An 11,612-nucleotide genomic window follows, 5' to 3' on the forward strand; every position below is an offset into this window, starting at 1 on the left:
GTCTGCATGTTTGCAAATCTACCTTTTCATTGCTGGAAGGGGGCATTGTTCATACAATGGGGATCATGACAATAGTTTGGAGTTCCTCCTCATTCTCCTCGGAGTCGGTAGACTCTGAGTCTTCTAGAGCTGAGTACATCTTTCTTTTCTGTTTTCCTCCCTTTTCACAGTTTGCCTGCTCTGATCCCTCCTCTTGTAATTGTTCTAAAGCATTTCTCCCATTTTTAACTGCCTCACTACATTTCTGATCCTCAAGGGAACTTTTTACTAGTCTCCAGACAGGCCAAACACTACCTCTGAGCGTTTGAAATAATTCAGCAGCATTTATCATCAAGTGTACTTTAGCAGTTGTTCCTTCCTGAGCAATCAAAAAACTGAAAAACACAATAGTATACAGTATCCAGAATTTCTGTGTATTTTCCATATTGCTCCTCAGTCCCATGTAAAATCAAGATCTCTCCCTAACTTCCAAAAATCTTAGATTCTTAGAACGAAGCAGCTCATTCAAAGCCAAAAAATTGGGTGCAACTGAAAAGCGCCCATAGCCAAACTAACAATGTTTTTACTTTCGGTGTGCTGCTAGACAAACTAACAATGTTTCTTTTAAGCTTCTAATGTTTCTTTTTAGCTTTTACTTTGGGTTCCCTGCTAGCCAAGCTAACAATGTTTTTACTTTTGGTTCGCTGCTCCACGAACCATTTGTCCTGCTCTCTCTTTACCTACAGAGAGGAGTAAACCAACTGCTCTTGTCCCAGTCCTTTTTTTACCCCGCTCTTGTCGTGGTCCCTTTTTTAGTCTAAGATTCTTTGATCGCAGCAACTCGTTGAGTGCCAGAAAAATTGGGCAGGATGTGGAAATTACCCATGCTTTAATAACAAACAGTGAAAAGAAAACCCAAAAAATAAAATTGAATACCACCCAAAGGGCCAAGAAAAAAATAATAATACCCTTTGTTTCACTTTTACTCCGTCCGCTTTGACGCGGCTCTACTACTTTCCTTTTTGTCCCGTCCGCTTTGACGCGGCTCTACTTTCATTTTTATCCCGTCCGCTTTGATGCGGCTCTGCTGCTTTGCTTTCCCGTCCGCTTTGACGCGGCTCTGCTGACCGTTCTCCCCTTCTCTACGGGTGAGAACAATAATCCCGCTCTTTTCGCGGATCCCCGCCTTACCTGGGGACTTACCGGTGCACCCCCTGACTGCTGTGAGTTCTGAATTCCTTTCTTCGTACGAGCGTCCCCGTACGGGCCACCAACTGTCAACGACCACCTCGACCAGCAAGGAACCACCTCGACCAGCAAGGAAGACGCAACTCAGGAATCCTTCTCACAGGCAGTTTATTCAGGACTTTGAACAAATCTTCTGACCCCAGGGAGTGCCCGCCCACAGCTTAAAAAGGCCCTTGGGCAGCCAACCCCGGTAAGCCATGTGGCGACAGCAGATAGGTCCACATACGAGGAAGCAAGCCTGATATCCAGCCTTGACCAAATAAGGAGTTGTTTATCACAGAGAGCACTTGCCGTCGGGCTAGCAGAGGCGGAAGCCAGTACCATCTTAAGGGTGCAGCACTTCGCAGCTCTCTACACCTCCCCAGTGCTGGGACTAAAGGTGTGCACTCTAATACAAGAAAACAGGTTGGTCAGATCCTAGGTAAGAGAACCAAAGTCCAGATGAACAGTGGGGCAGTAGATGATGCTTAATTCAAATTTACACTACTTTCATTTCTTTTTTTCCTTTTATATACAAATACAATCATGGGCAATATGATTTACCCTCACTGTAATATATATACATACATATATATATATATTTGACTTAAAACAACATTGAGAATATATCTTTGACTTAAAACAACATTGTGAAGACATTTTCATCAGTAAAGCATCTCCCTCTGGGCTGCTCAGCTGTTAAAGGAGGAAGTGATAATATCTATGTCTGCATGACAAACGCCATCTTTTGATCTTTATGCTACTTAGTTTAGGTTTCTGTTGCTATGATAAAACACAAGGACCAAAAGCAACTTGAGGAGGAAGGGGTTTTTCAGCTTACCCTCGGATCACAGTCCATCCCTGAAGGAAGTCAGGCCAGGTGCTCCAGGCAGGAGCTGATGCTGAGTTCATGGAGGGTGCTGCTTACTGGCTTGCTCCTCATGGCACGTTCAGCCTGCTTTCAGGGCCCTCCCACATTAATGATTTATCAAAACAAAACAAAACAAAACAAAAACAAAACCTCAAGACAGGCTTGACTGCAGGCGATCTGATAGCCGTGTTTTCTCAATTGATGTTCTTTCTTCCCAGATACCCTAATTTGTGTCCAGTCGACAAAAAAAAACTAACCAATATAGCTACTGTCTCTTTCTTACATCTGGTGCTGGGAATTGAACCCAGGTCCTCTGGAAGAACAGCCAGTGCTCCTAACCTGTGAGCCGGATCTCCAGCCCCTTTCTTTATATAAACTTTCTGCTTTTGTAAATGAGTGCCTCTAGATTCCATGCAACTGTGTCATGTGTGTCCATGCTGTTTTCATGTATTGTTTGTGGGAAAAACAATTTAACAAACCCTGACTACTTCATTTTTTAAATTAGTTTTTATTGTGTGTGAAAATTACTGTTTTTTTAAACATTTATTTATTTATTATGTATACAGCATATGTTTGTATGCCCACAGGCCAGAAGAGGGCACCAGATCTCATTACAGATGGTTGAGAGCCACCATGTGGTTGCTGGGAATTGAACTCAGGACCTCTGGAGGAGCAGGCAGTGCTCTTAACCTCTGAGCCATCTCTCCAGCCCGAAAATTACTGTTTTTATTTTTTGCATTCCTAATTAAAATATACATGTGAGGATTTACAACTGTATTAAGAAGCCTGATAATGCCAGGCCTGGTGGCCCACACCGTTAGTCCCAGCAGAGGCAGAGATAGGTGTATCTCTGTGAGTTCCAGGTCAGCCGGGGTCACATAGAGAAACTCTATCTCAAAAAACTAAAAATAAAATAAAAAGCCTGATAAAGGGGCTGGAGAGAAGGCTCAGTGGTTAAGAGCATTGGCACCCATGTGACAACTCAAAACATTGGTCACCCTAGTTTCAATGGATCTGATGTCCTCTTCAGGCCTCCTCAGGTACCAGGCACACAGGTCACAGGTGTTGTACAGACATACTTGCAGGCAAAACACCCATACACTTAAAATAAACATGATATACATAATAATAATAATAATTTAAAGGCCTAGTAAGCACATACTACCTTATAAACGTGACCACTCTGAACATCTTAAAATCTATTAAAATGATGTCTTTGGGTTTTATAAAACCTTAAAATGCAAATTAAATCAAAGAACATTTATTAGTCATAAGATAAGATCTTATTTATCTATGAATTTTAGATTATATATGTGTATGTGTTTATATCTATGTAGGAAGATAAAGATTGCATTCCCAAACAGGTTCTCAGTAACTGCATTAATTTAATTTAAAACTTCATTTCATTTATATAATAGTCAAAGGCTCATAAAAATCTTATCAAATATTCTTTTTTAAGAAACTTTTATTATTTACTTTTATTTCATGTGCACTGGTGTGATGGGGAAGTCCTTCTGTGTATATGTTTGTCTGATTGGTTGATAAATAAAGCACTGTTGGCCAAGCAAGGTAAGTGGGACTAGGAGTCGAGGAGGATTCTGAAAAATGTAGTCAACAGTGGAGAGCCGCCATGTGATCCCAGGAGGAGAGGACGCAAGTCTGGCGTTCTTGGTAAGATAAGACCTTATAAAAATATATGTCAATAATTATGGGTTAATAATTAAGTCAGAGCTAGCTGTTAAGAAACCATAGCGAGCAGCCAACAGCTTTATAACTAATATAGTGTCTTGTGTGTTATTTGGGGGCAGAGACAGCGGTGGGAACCAGGCAGCTGGCAGGAAGGAGTACATGGTACGCTGGTGTTTGGCCTGCATGTGTGTCTGTGTGAAGGTGTCAGATCCCCTGGAACTGGAGCTATAGACAGTTGTGAGCTGCCATGTGGGTGCTAGGAATTAAACCCCAGTCCTCTGGAAGAGCAGCCAGTGATCTTAATCACTGAGCCATCTCCTCAATCCCCCAAATATTCTTAATATAAAACTATTTTCACTGGGAAGTGGTGGCACACGCCTTTAATCCCAGCACTCGGGAGGCAGAGACAGGTGGATCTCTGTGAGTTCGAGGCCAGCCTGGTCTACAGAGCGAGTTCCAGGACAGCCTCCAAAACAATACAGAGAAAACCTGTCTCAAAGAAAAAAACCAAAAAACAAACAAACAAAAAGAACAGTTGCTGTTCTTGCAGAAGGTCTGGGTTTGATTCCCAGCACTCACATGCCCTCACATCTATAACTTTAGTCCCAAGAGATCTGACGCCCTCTTCTGGCCTCCACCAGCACTGTGCACAGACCCTCGCATTGCACTCATGCGCACAGACCCGCAGATATACATAGATAAAAACAAAATCTTTGAAGGTGGGGGGTAGGTGGCATGTGTCTGTAACCCCCATGCTGGGGAGGGAGAGGTACACAACCTCCAGGTTCAGTGACAGGGTTCTGTGGCAATTTCCTCAGAACTGAAACAACTTCCAGGAAACAGGAGGCTCGGGAGCCTCAGAAGGGAAAGGAGAATTCATGGTCTGGGGGAACAAAAGCTTAAAGAGTCTGGAGGGCCCCTCCCCAGAAAATAAGGAGGGTGCTGCTGGAGAAGGGCGCTGAACTGACACATCAGAGAGGGGACAGCGGATCCTGGTGACGGCATACCGCTTGGAGACCCCGTTCCAGCTGCTACCAGTGCGTTTGAGTCAAGCCCCTCACCCTACTCCTGCATGTAACACCAATAAGACTAGTTCACCAACGTGGACTTGAACTTTAGTCTGTTATGGGGTCTCGTTCTGGGAGGAATAGATGTGTGCATGTTGCAACTCTCCAGGAAAAGCCTAACACACACACACACACACACACACACACACACACACACACACACACACGGCTAAGAAAAAGGAAATGCCTCGTGTGTGACACAGCTGTGGCCATGTGACTTCCACATGATGCTCAGACCTCTAACCCATCCAAGAGCACAGACATCTTTGGCCTTGACACGTAAAGACCTCCCCTGAGGAAGACCCCCAAACCTTCTCCCATAAGAAAAGACTGACACCAACTTTAGAAACTCGGCAAGTTTTAAATATGTTAGCAAAATATTAATATTAAATATACATTATAAATAAGCCATATAAATATAAAACGGATTAAAGACTGATAAAAAAATCAATAAATTAGTCATGTCCCTCCAAGTAATTGCTCATCAGCTTTCGAGTCCTCTTCCAGGAGGACGGGTTCAGCATGTGAAAATTCCACAACACACCACCAGAGGGAGCAACAAGCAGCCAGAATGGGGCTTACGGGCATTGGGAGATCTCCATAAACCCACCCCATGACCAATTGCACCGTTTGTCCCCATTTACAGAGACTTTGATGTTCACCCCATGTCACAGAGTCCCGCAGCTGACAGGACCCAAACACACACACACACACACACACACACACACACACACACACACAAGACAGCTTTCCACAGAGAACGCTGACGTTCAAATATGTCAACTGTCCTGCCCACAGTCACACTTAGAGAACAAGAAAGGCCTGAGCTCTCTTCCCTTGAACTACTAGATCAGTGCTCCTTTTGGCACACCTGCCCCTGGTGCAGCTGCCAAACATGAGGCCTCCCAGATGTCCAGGTATCTGGTCTGAGTGGGATGAGGCATGGGAGAGAGCCCTGGACCTGACCTTCCCTTTAGAACCCAGCCACAGCGAAAGGAGGAAGTCTGGGAGCAACAGCTTCAAGTCATGAGAGGAAAGGACCAACAGCAGCCCAGGGGGCTCAGCCCAGCTGTGAGTCAGCTTGTGTCATCAGACCCCTGAATCAATGGAAAGCCAGTCCCACGTGGCCTGACCCGGCCGCCCCACTGGGACTGGAGGCTTGGAGTGGGGCACCACAAGCTGATGAGCCCCGCGGTCCGGGCGTGGTGGGAGGGGCCTCCCACCGCCACGCCCTAAAGTGCCGTTCTGCACAGCTCTGAACGCAGGAGCATCTCTGAAAGCCTCTGAGAGGCGACATCCCGCATCCACAGACTATGCCGTGTCCGTCAGTGTGTCCTCAGGCTACCGGGGCGCCTGGACCCTGGACATGGGGCTCTGGCTGCTCCTGGAGGGTCTGATTCTGCTGGCTCCCTTGCGCCAGGCCGGGAGCAGGCCGCGTCTAGGGCTGTGTCTCCGGCTGCGGTTGGAGCCGTCTCTCCACTCCTGGAAGACCTTCCCCACTGAGCCCATGAAACCGTGGTAGCCCCACAGGAAGCGGCAGCTGTCTAGCTTGGTCTGGAAAATGCTTGGCGTTGTGGCCGTGGACAGCGAGGCCCCAGAGCTCGCCTGTGTGGGCTTAGGTGTCTCTAGGGAGTGGTTGAGCAGCTGGGCGATGCAGAAGACGTTGTTCCTGATGCCTTGGACGTTCCCCCTGGTCTTCTCCAGCTCTGGAAAAGCCCGAGTCTTCGGAAATCTCTGTGCTAAAGCACTCAGCTGCTGCAACACTCTGCCCAGTGTGGCCTGGACAGTGCTCAGGAAGCGAGGCTTGCTCAGTGCGCGTAGGGTGTCCTCACTCGGGAAGGTCACAGGGAACTCTGCGCAGGCAGCTCTCAGGGTAGGCGTGTTCAGGTTTTGGAGGCGGATCTGAGGAAGGAAGAGAGTGAGGATTGCATGCCAGAACCAAACACACACAGACAAACCTGCCTTCGAAACCCTACATCTTGTGTGGTCTTCCCAGCAAAGAGATACAAAAGCCGAGGCAGAAGAAAGAGATAACTCTGAAGAGTAAGGACGGGGGGGGGCACACGACGGGAGTGCCTCACTCACTGCCACATCTGGGAGCCTAGAGCAAAGGTGCCAAACCAGACAGACAGCAGGGGGCGGCCAAGGAATGGAGCTGGGAGCCGGGCAGCTCCACCACCCCTAGAATAACTCAGGTTCCCCACCTGCCCCTTACTGGTCCCCCATGAACACACCCAATCACTAGTCCCCACGATTCTCTGGGGCGCAGGTGCCCTGAGGGCCGGCTGGGGCTTACATAGGGCTCCAAGAGTGATCCCGTGTCCCCCGTGATGTTCGCCTGACTCTGCAGCTGGCTGAGGAGCTGTGGGAAAGAGCTGGGGCAGCGGCGTGTGGTCCGGGCCACGCTCAGGAACAGGAGACTGAGGGCCAGACCTGAGCAGAGAAGGAAGAGCGCGGTTACCTGACCTGTGCCGTGCACAGCCCTCTGTCTGGTTGTGCAGCCCAGAGCAGGAGCCAGGCCTGCAACGGGCACTGGGTCTGACGGGAACACCCTCTGAGGCTGCCACCTTCCCAGTGAGTCACCACACAGACCAAACAGGGTGAGGGGGTGGCTGCAACCGCCAAGTGGGAAGCTGGCTGTTTGCACACAGCATCGCTGTCCTGACCCTTGGGGCACGGGACGGCGGGATGAGTCCGCTACAAGACGTCTGGCCTCACACGAGGGTCGGTCAGTTCCCTAACTCCGGTGCAGACCTTAGCATTCCATGTCGGCAGAATGGAGAGGTCCCCAGGTTCTGTTCACAGAGCCAGGGACAGTGCCTCGCCACCCACACGGCCAGCCAGGGCTGACGCCCGGTCTCCCGAAAGGTGAGCGAGGTGCACGAGAAAGTCTTGCCCAGGTCACACATGCCCAGAGTTCTCCTTGACCTTCCTGCCTGCCGGTCAAGAGCCCCCACGCACGCACGCGCACGTCAGGGATCCTGGGAGTCCCCGAGAAGGTTGCAGCTCGCTGGCCCCCACCCTTAGGCACCGGCAGCCACGTGGTCGGAAGGGGCCTGTGGTGCAATGGCCCGGAAGGCTGTGACACCATCCTTCCCTTCCTACAAACCGACTAGCCCCCTGGGGAGGGCCAGCTGCTGGGGAGGGCCAGGAGCCCAGGCGTGCCAACCGCAAGTCCCCTCCCCAGCTTCCCCGGGTGTCTGTAGCCGCACTGCCGGCGCGGGCCCACGGGGAGCGAGTGACAGGTGCACGTGGACCAGTGCCCCTAGGCCTGTGGGAAGCGCTGAGGTGCCTGCCCTGCTCACCGGGCTTCCGGCCTGCAGGTAAGCCTTCCGTGTCAGTGTGAGGGAAGACCCTCGCCCACGTGGATGGCTTTATTTGCTTGTCCCCATGGGGGTGTGGCTGTGCGTGTGTGCGTGTGTGCGTGCGTGTGTGCGTGTGTGTGTGAGCGCCGTGTGTGTGCTCGCGCGCGCCGTGTGATGATCTGAAGCCCTCGGGCTCGGCTGCGCTCCCATCTACCCTAGACCCTGGGAATTGAACCAGGGCAAGGAGGCCCCGTCCCAGGACTTGCCCCACTCCCTCACAGACCTCCTGCAACTTCCTTTCCCGCCCATCTCCCACCTGCCCCTGGCCTCTCCAGCTTCTTCCCGCTCTGTCATCTCCCCTCATGCCCTGGTCCCCAACACAGTCTCTCTCGCCTCCCTCTGGAAGCCTTCCGGGAATGCCACATCTCCACTGTGGGTATGCTGGAGTCTCGGAGGACCCCTGACCTCCTAGTTCTCCCTCCCATCAGCATCCTTCACCTGATGCCCGCTCTGCAGCGCCCGACGTTCAGGAGCTGCCCCCCGCAGCCAGCTGGCACAGCTGTGCCCCGGGAGGGCGGAAAGGAAGGAAGTACTTACTGAGCAGTGTTCTCTGTGGAAGCTGTGCCCGCATGCTGGGTGCTGGCGATGCGGCCCGTGCCGCTCTGGGGTGACAGGGCTCGGCTGGGTGTCCTGCGGGCTGGCAGCCACTTTATGCCCGACGGGGCGATTGGCCAACACCTCGTGAGGTGGGTGGGGAGGGGAAGGGGGGAGGGCAGGCCTTCTGGGAACATGACCCCAAAAACCAAAGTCTCCACGGGCGTCCAATGGGCGCCGGGCGCCATGACAAGCCCGCTCCTCCTCCCGTTTTCTTCGAATTCGTTCTTCGAGGTCAGCCCCACGCCCAAGGATGATGTAAACCGCAGCCTCAGCCTTCTTGGGGTGAGCGGGCAGCACGGGGGGCCGTGCCATCTGCAGGGAACCAGCCCAGGGGTCACCGCAGGAGCTGCGAGCCAGAGACGTCTGCAAGCCCAGGCCATCCTTGGCCCAGGAACACCAACCTCACAGGACACCGAGGTTTAGGGCTGAAGACAGCCAGACATCTTCCTCGTTGAGTGCCCTTCCCACCCTCTCGCTTGGGCTGTCGGGACATCTGTGAGCGGAAACCACCAGGCTCTGGGCACAGAGCCAGGCTCGGGCCCCAAGATTGTGGCTCTAATCCTAGGCCAGCATCCTCTAGCCCGACTCCTCCTTTCCATTCTTCCCATTAGCTATCCCTTACAGCCTTCCCAATTCCAGGTCCCCTCTCAGTAGACGGGATCCTCTAGGGAGACCAGGTCTCAAACCTTCTGAAATGCTGTGTGACCTGAGGCAAGTCACTTAACCACTCTGAGCCTCACCTGTGAAATGAAGAGGAGAAACGCATTTCTTGGTTCACCTCATAAGGACACTGCCAACAGGAACATAAAAGGCAAAAAAGCCTTTGAAGGAAAAAAAAAAGACAAAACTTGAATTCCAAGTACTGGTTTTCGGGGGACGGGATGCGGGGAGGGGGGAGGAGATGGGGAAGCTGTGAGTTCAGAGGGGAAGCTGGAGTGGGGGGGCTGCTGTGGTGGCAGTTGGAGACCAGGTTTCACTTTCTCTGAAAGATAGTGATCCATCATGGGTGGGCCCTCTGCTTCTCAGTGCTGGCTGAACGTGACAACTTACGGCACCGGCACCGAAGACAGCGTCTTCCAGTCCAGTCCGTCAGCAGCTGTGGTAAACTGGGGCTCAGGCTGGCCCAGGCCCACAGGCCACGCTTGGAAGCCCCGGCTCGTCTACCAAGCTAGAACCAGCATCCTTAGGCTGTAACCTCAGGGACCAGAGGTAGCCCGAGGAGGCTGGGCGCGGGCCTTAGGACTCGGGGGCCTGAGCTTCTCCAGCTACAGGCACCCTGCTGGAGTCCAGCCCTGGCCACACCACCTGCTGCTGGTCCTCATGTACCCACTGAACAAACATCTTCACCCCACTCCCCATCCAGAGGCGGCTGCGTCCCCACCTACTCAGTCTCTGTGCCGGGCAGTGCTCCCCTTGGCAGCACCCCCAGTCTGGTCCAGTCTAGATCCGCCTCCTGAGGTCTGCATTTCCTTCTGCCGAATTTCTCACCTCTGCCCACCCCAGGGTTCTGTTCCCTAGGCCCTGGCTTGGCTCCTTCTGCATTTCACACCCCTGATGTCATCCGGAACAACCCCTTTCCCCTCACACCCAAGCCCTGGCAGGGAGCTGCCTCGTCTCACCGCGACAAGGGGACAGAGGGAAGCTCCCGAGTCTGGCTAGAGAGCACCACTGAACCATTGTGTCCGCAAGAGGCGTCTTTCACCTCTGTCACTCCTTCCTCCCCTCATGGGCCCTGCACAGTCTCCTCTGTTTAAGGCAAAGGCAGAAAGAAGGGAGGTTGCCCCGCTGAGTTGAGAGGGCATCCAAAGCTGGGTGTGGCGTTTGTAATTCCAGCTTCTCAGGAGGCTGAGGCAGGAGTGTGAGCCAGAGGCCAGCCTGGAATACACAGTGGTTCACTCACTGCGAGTTCCAGGCCAGCCAGGAGCTCTGTCTCAAATCAATAAATAAATTCAATCTAATAAAGTAAAAGGGGCTGCCAGTGTCTACCAAGGCTAGGTGCTGGCCTGGACGCTTGGTGCCAAGCATCCTACTCCCGAAGAAAAGGAAAGGAAGGAAGGGAGTGCATTTTACCCGGTGTCCAAAGATCCACTCTTAGCTCAGGGGCCAATCTGAATGTTGTGTGCACAGGTTCCTGGGCCACCTTCACCAAGTACAAGGCCTGTGTGTGCATACTTATTTCCTGGAACAGTCATAATGGGGTACAAATGACCCTTGGTATCCTCCAGTGACTGATTGCAGGGCCTCCTTCCCAAAGGTACCAAAATCTACGGAAGTCACTTTTAAAATGGTGTAGTGTGTACATGAAACCTCCACATGGCCTCCTGTAGAGGGCAACTTTCCCTAGATGACATATAATCCCCAGCCCAAAGCAAATTCTTTGTGAAAACAATGGTGTCATCAGGGAATCACAAAAAAGAATGTCCAAGCACGCTCTTTATAGAGGACCCATCTCAGTCCGGCTTTGTTTTCCGTGCATACTCTCTTGAATCCTCTGACGCAGAAGCCTTTGGATGGACTGGGGGCTCTGTCCCGCAGGCTATGCAGACTCAGCAGAAAGTGTGCTCCTACCATTGAGAGCAAGGCTTTTGAGTTAGGCTGTAACTGGTGCTGGTTCTTTCTCAGGGACCTCTTCTTAACTGTTTATTTATTTAGGCCAGCTCTCACCTGTGTAGACCAGGCTGGCCTCAGACTCACTGTGTAGTCCGGATTGGCCTCAGATTGACCTCTCTAGTGTTGGATTATTGGAATGTGTCACCCCATGTGACTGCTCCCTGGCTTGCAGGTGGCCACATGCTCACTGTGCCCTTACATAGTCAT

The 11,612-nt window shown here is 51.6% G+C and overlaps 1 protein-coding gene across 1 annotated transcript; it reads right to left on the reverse strand.

Annotated features, from left to right (window-relative positions):
* Positions 1–5,188: 5,188 nt before the first annotated feature.
* Positions 5,189–8,898, reverse strand: Osm (oncostatin M). The gene is made up of 3 exons (XM_021226513.2): positions 8,736–8,898; positions 7,130–7,266; positions 5,189–6,735 (listed from the first exon to the last, which is right to left on the reverse strand). The coding sequence occupies exons 1-3, from the start codon at positions 8,767–8,769 to the stop codon at positions 6,175–6,177; spliced, it is 732 nt and encodes a 243-aa protein (XP_021082172.1). The 5' UTR covers positions 8,770–8,898; the 3' UTR covers positions 5,189–6,174.
* Positions 8,899–11,612: the final 2,714 nt, after the last annotated feature.

Source organism: Mesocricetus auratus, unplaced genomic scaffold (assembly GCF_017639785.1).
Source record: "Mesocricetus auratus isolate SY011 unplaced genomic scaffold, BCM_Maur_2.0 Super-Scaffold_100006, whole genome shotgun sequence".
Lineage (NCBI taxonomy): Eukaryota > Metazoa > Chordata > Mammalia > Rodentia > Cricetidae > Mesocricetus > Mesocricetus auratus.

Coding starts and splice junctions, on each gene's coding strand:
- Osm (XM_021226513.2), bottom strand. CDS start 8,769: ATGCGGGCACAGCTTCCACAGAGAACACTGCTCA. Junction 7,267..8,735: donor TCCACAGAGAACACTGCTCA/GTAAGTACTTCC, acceptor TTCTCTGCTCAG/GTCTGGCCCTCAGTCTCCTG. Junction 6,736..7,129: donor GATCACTCTTGGAGCCCTAT/GTAAGCCCCAGC, acceptor TTCCTTCCTCAG/ATCCGCCTCCAAAACCTGAA.